The following is a 6,367-nucleotide window of genomic DNA, read 5'->3' on the forward strand; positions in this document are numbered from 1 at the left end:
CCAGCAATAGCGTTAATGTACAGTCCCAGTTTCTCACCCCTCTGGAAAGTAGGAGGACCAGCTCTACTTCACTTACCAAGGAAAGGTTTTCTTATTGAGTGGTTAATGTCCATTTCCCTGTTATTTGGAGTTACAATATATTTCGTTTTTTATATTCTTGCCTATTGACATTCTCCCTGTCCCCCTCTACCCCACCATTGTGAAATAGACCAGGTGGAATTCCTGATGGCAGATAACTCACATTTCTGTGGCCCTGAAAGGTTTAGAAATTACTTTCCCTACAACCCTAGGAGGTAGGTAGAAGGAGAGTTGTAACAGCCCCATTTCACAGTTGTAGAAACTGAGGCTTAGCTAGATGAAATGACTTGTCTGTGCTCACTAGATCTTAAATGTTGGAGACAGGATTCCAAGCCAGGTCCTCTGCCTCCTTTGGAGTCGGCTTGACCTTCCTTTGGTTTATACAGAGCCAGCTCTCCATCCTGGATACAGACTGGCTTCAGGGAATCATAGTACCCCCTGGAATGGGCAGTGGGAGGGGACTTCAATGAAGTGTCTTAATGAGCTTTTAGGCCCCTGTTCTCTTGGCGCTTGGAATCTGTTTGTTTTCCAACTGAACTTCCAAAATCACCAGAAATGGCCTGTCTAGAACTGCTCACCTTTGGAGCTGAAACCCCCCCCGGGACTTCCTGCCCACTTTCAATGAAGCTTCTGTCTAAATATTTGCGCAGCAAAGTTTGTACTTTCTGACAGACAGCCTGCTGTTGAAGGAGATGCGTGTCTAGCCCAATCTGGTCACATCATTCTGTTTTTCCCCTATCTTTAAAGTCAGTGGTGCTGTTCAGTTAGGGTTGAGTTTCTGTTTTTGTGTCTTTCCTAGGACAGAAAGCATTGATGTCTCATCTTTTACCAAAGATTTTGGTAGAGACTTATTTTTGGGTTTTTTTGTTCATGTGATCAGGGCCTCACACAGGTAGGACTGGAAGGGACCTCAGAGACCATCTAGCCCAGTCTCGTCATTTTCCAAATGAAGAAACTGAGGCCTGTGGAGGGGAAAGGCCTCACCCAAGATTTCACAGGTAGTAAGAGACAGCCAGTATTCAGACCTTAGCCAGCGGGTTTGTTTTGTTTTTTTTTCTGTTACACTCTGTTGTCCTTCTCAAACTTATTTGTCCATTCAGGACAGATAACGAATTCTCACCTCTGGCTGCAGGGTTCTTTACTTCCCCACCCCACTCCCCCCGAAAAAAATGGATGCTGGAGAAGGAAGTTTGTGCATTTCACTTTCTTTGGTCTTGTGAAAGACCTCAAAGCTCCGCCAAAATGTCGTGTGTTGTCGAGAGATAGAAAGCTCCCTGCCAGTCCCAGCACTGGTCCTTCCATGTGTGCCAGGCACCTTTGTCAGCCTCTTTTCAACTACAAGGGTTTTGTTTACAGATGTTTGAGTCGCTGGGCTCATCAGTGGCTTGTTGCAGACCTACCCCATGTTTGATATCGGGTACTCCCTTGCTGGAGTATCCACATGAACCACATGAACCATGGGATCTCAGAAGGCCTGTCATTGCCAAGCACCTCTGTGCCTTCTTTGCCACTATTTGGAGCTGCTGTGACCAGCCCTGTAGCCCTTGGAGGATTCCCAGACTCCATCTCCTTGGGTTTTGAACTTTCCAAGTGTTCAACACCTCAGAGCCATCTCTGGGCCTCAACAAAGCATCAGAGAAGGTCTGGAGTTGTGGGAAAGGCATCTTACAAGTTTCTGAAATTAGAGACTTCCAGATTAAAGGCTGCTGATTTCTCATTTACATTTGGGCAGTAGACTTGGAGTCAGAGGGTCTGGCTTTGACTTGACTGTGCTACTTAACTCCCTGAATCATCTTGGGCAGATTATTTTACCTCTTTGACCCTCAGTTTGAGCATCTGTACAATGGGTTTAATAATCCTCACCCTTCTTAGCTTCTGCGGTTGTAAAGTTTATGAACTTTATAAACTGGCAAGTATCACATCCTTCTGAACTTAGGAATGATCATCTGTGGACTCAACTACAATTACTTTCTAAGCAACTGGTGTGGAGGAACATGAGGAACTTGGTAGTTATTTAGACTAATCCAGTTTCATCCTGGTAGCTCCAGGCAACTGTTTGGGGGGCATTTTAATTGACTTCATCTTTGTCTTTTAGGAAGCCCAAGCCCTGGCAAAGCAGCAAGCGTGAACCCTTCTGCCTTCTGGCCCTATGGCTCCTGTGAGGGATTCGCCACCGCAGTCGCTTTTCTAAAATAGCAGAATGATCTTGGCTTCCAGAAAACAATAGGATTCATGTCTACAGCATCAATTTGTTGCTTGGTGTGCTCAGTGTCCAAACAATAGCCAATGGAATACATGATTAAAATGTGAATGTTATATGGTTAGAGCTTATGGGAGCTGATTATTACAAGTAGATGTGATGGAATGGTATTGGGATCTGTCTGGGCATCCATGCCTCCCTCTTTTTTGTAATCGTCATGCAAAACCCTCTTTTTTATATTATTATTTTTTATGGTTACTGCAGCTTAAATATCTCTGGAGCTCCTGTCGTTAAGCATATGAGAATCCCAAATAAAATGGGAGGGGAAGAGAATCTGTCTAATTAATTCAGTGCCCTTGGTGCCCTCCTGGATTTTCCGAGCAAGTACTTGTGTACAATTTTGAAGTGTTTCTGTTGTGGTCTTTAAAGAAGCCATAAGCAATGTTCATCATTTGGCACCTGTCATGATGACTTATAGCCATTCCAATATTCTGATTCTTTTGTAGATGGGAACTGTGTACTGTGCATGACACAAAGTCTTGGGGCTCCTTAGCATATCCCTGTGTTGCTCATTTTGGTGATCTACAGAAACAAGCCCCTTTCCATCAAGAAGTTGTGAAAACATTTAGGTGACGGATCCCTGGCATGACTACCCAGCTGAGGCTTAATCTTCTCTTTCAATGTGTGCAAAGACTGGTCTGTGTCTGAGCGCTTGGCCCTTGGGCTTTGAGTCAACATGGGTGCTGCAGAATCCTTCAATTATATGGTTGAAAAATGGGCAGAAAATCATCGCCCAAGGAGCCTGAGTTTCCATGGGAGGAGCTAAGAAGCAAATGTTCCCCAGGTGATAATTGGTACTGTGGCTTTGTGGGTTGTTGTTTTTTCCCCTTCAATTTTCAAATGACACATCACCATGCCACTAAGCTCCTGAAATTGGCAAATAGGAATTAGAAACTCAACTGTGCAAATGCATTTTCTTAGCATGTGAAGCATATTTTTTCATGAGTACATTAAGTTTAGATGGATTTATCTTTTCTACATTTCAGTAATAGCAAACATCCAATAAGAGTATCCATCCAAGCAAGGGACCAATTTAAAACCATAACCCTCAAGGCTGATAAAAGGGCAAGGAGCGATATGGCCTCCATCACTTACTTAGGGAGCAGTTTTCTTACCATAGAGCCTTTGCTCCTAAAAGCACCCCATGGGCACCCCCATTTTCCTTTAAGTGACTTTCCATTACCCTGCACTGTATGCATTGCTGTGTCATTTGCCAAAATCAACATGTAATGAATATATGGCATTGTTTATGGAGGTTCAACATTGGCACAGCGCTTTAAAGTGAGAGCAACATTTTTAGAAACAGAAATTACAGACTGCTGGGGATCTGAAATGAATAGGAGTAATGCCAGATGAATAGTATGTGGTTTCTTCTGAGGGGGAGGGAGGGGAACAGGAAACAGTGGAAAGAAAACTGTTTAAATATTCCTTTCTAAGTTTGCTCGGCAGTCCTGTTCAGGGTTCTGAAGTTGCCATCAGCAAAGACATTTCAAGACCAAATGTTCAACTGACTTATGTGTGAATAGTGGGGGATCACATGCTAACAGATGGAAATGTTTGGGCCCCAAATGATTTTGCTCTGCTTCCTTGCAGGAGAGGGAAACAGGTTTTAGTGGCTCTTGAGCTGGCCTCGAAGCCAGAAAGACCTGAATTCAAGTCTTCCCTCTGACCTATCCTGACTGTGTGGCTCTGGGCAACTCTTGAAGACTTTAAGTCTTGGAGAAGATGCCAACTTGCATTGGTAGGACTTTCCACACGTTCCAGATAGCAGGGAAATCAAAGGTCCAGTTCCGTCCCTAGCCTTATCTTCCCATGTAGAAGAGAATACTGTCTGGCTGCACTTCTAACTCTATCCTGGTCTCAAGGGAGGCAGCTAGCCAAAGGAGGGGATTCTGTGGAGTGACTAGCCTCCAGCTAAGTGGTTCACAACTGATAAAGCAACACATTCATCCAAGATGGAAAAAACCACTGTCTATCCTGCCCAGTTATTTGAGTTTAATACTAAAGGGTACTTCTTTATTTCCTTAGCTGTGTCCTCTATAGCCAGGTCTGATAAATAAAGTAGATAAGAAAGTGAAAACCAGAATGGCAAGAGGGAGTTTTGATAAGAAAAGAAAATCAGATTGCCTTAGAAAACCTCCCCTCTGATGTTGAATTTTTTAGGGGAGATCATGGCATATTACTTTTTTGGTGGATCAGATCTGTTGGTTGACCATCAATCTAAAAAGATGACTTTCAGGTGTTTGAGCTAATATTTTTCTCTGAAAAATAGATTTATTCCATCAGGTTGGAGAATAACAGAGCAGGATTGTTAGCCTAGTATCTACAGATGGCTTTCATGCTTTAGGAGGGAGTTTTACCTTTGGATGTCATGGACCCTGTAGGCACTCTGTTGAAGCCTATGGCCTCCTTCTCAGAACGATTTAAAAAAAAATCACAAATACAGGAAACGTTAAATTCAACAAGAGGTTAATGAAAATAAAAATGCATTTTTTACCACCCAAATTCACAGGACCCCTGAAATCTATCCAAATGTCCATTGGGAATCCATGGTCCCCCATATTAAGAACCATAGATGCCTGAGGCTTGCTTCTGAGGAGCTAAAGACCCTGCCACCAGTGCCCGAGCCCTGGTGGTTCTCTAGGGGGAGGGTGGAATCCAAAGGAAGGTGAGGCAAGGGAAAAACTGCAGCTCATCTGTGCTGTGCTTCTGATTCGATTATGAACGCTGAAGATTCTGAATGATTGGCATTGTGCCCCTTCTCCCCATCTTTTTTTTTTTTTTTTAGCCTAAATAGAAATCTCTTTGCTTTGAAACAAATGATTTACCATTCCAATAAACTCTTTAAGATGCTTTCACATTTTGGATGTTTGGATTGTCTAGTCTCTTTGATCTGGCCCTAAATATGAACAGAAATATACTCCTCCACCCCTTCTATTTCACAAGTGAAAATATGGCTTCCTACCTAAAATAGCATTCCCAGGATTGTCATATTCCATCTCACTTAGCGCCATCCCCTTTTTTGTTTCAGATAGGATTTCATTATATACATAAAGACACACACACACACATATATATATATATATATATATATATATATACACACACACACATATGGGCACACATATATACATACATACGGGTGCTTGTACACACGTGTATGTGTATGTGTCTATCTATCTATCTGTATGTACATATAAAATTCAATTAGGTTCAGCATAAACCAAGATATTTGGAAGTATGCCCCCAAAGTGTCAAGTAATGAACATGACCTTTACAACTATGCCACTCTCTCCCAAGTCCCTATTAAAATGTAAATATCCCTGTGGGATGACTAATTCCTTAAATGCCGCTATTTTACACCTAGATCACCCTCGACCAAAATGTATTTCTCAAAATCTGGAGAGGACTGAGCTTCTCAAAGGCTCGCCAGGCCACTCCCTCTTCCCAGACTGGGTCCCTGTAGGGTTGCAGGGATATGTATGTGGGAGGGGGGAGGGAGTGGGGCAGTGGAATGGAAGGGTAGCAGGGGTTTTTTTAAATCTCTTTCCATCTCTTTAATTCCTCCCCCTCCTCCTGAGCAAAGCCTACCTCTGCTTGCTTTTCTTTCATTCTTTCTCTCCCCTTTCCCCCTGGCTGCCTCTTCCCCTTCCTCTCCTCTCTCCTTTCTGCCATGCTTTAAGCCCACAGTGGTAGACAAGTGGGTGGCTGGGGGTTGGGTTAGAGCTGAGGGAAAACAAAATCCTTTCCATTCTTATCCCCCCTCAGCCCCCCCCCCCCCCCCTTTTTCAGGCCCCTTGCCACAAGTATCCTTCCATATATAAAATGTGTTCTTGAAAAGTTGGCTGTAAGGAAAAATTCAAGATGTCAAACCTTTTCTTCTCGTTGACTTGAATTTATAAATGAGAGCCTGGGGCCCTGAATGCTGCTGTTGCCATGGCAGCAGAAATTCCCAATTCCCTTGTGCCAATCTAAGAAGCACAGTATATGCATTGCTTGTGGAAATTCTCTAAATAAGACCATCCTATA

General features: G+C 43.2%; 1 protein-coding gene across 1 annotated transcript in view; it reads left to right on the forward strand.

The window, feature by feature from the left end:
• Positions 1–5,198, forward strand: part of SH3BGRL (SH3 domain binding glutamate rich protein like) — an 87,561-nt gene extending 82,363 nt beyond the window's left edge. Inside the window, exon 4 of the mRNA XM_072627019.1 lies at positions 2,174–5,198. Within this exon, the coding sequence (XP_072483120.1) occupies positions 2,174–2,206 (33 nt within the window). The 3' untranslated portion in view covers positions 2,207–5,198. The remainder of the gene's footprint in view (positions 1–2,173) is intronic.
• Positions 5,199–6,367: the final 1,169 nt, after the last annotated feature.

The sequence above is a fragment of the Notamacropus eugenii genome, chromosome X (genome assembly GCF_028372415.1).
Source record: "Notamacropus eugenii isolate mMacEug1 chromosome X, mMacEug1.pri_v2, whole genome shotgun sequence".
NCBI classification, from domain to species: Eukaryota; Metazoa; Chordata; class Mammalia; order Diprotodontia; family Macropodidae; genus Notamacropus; species Notamacropus eugenii.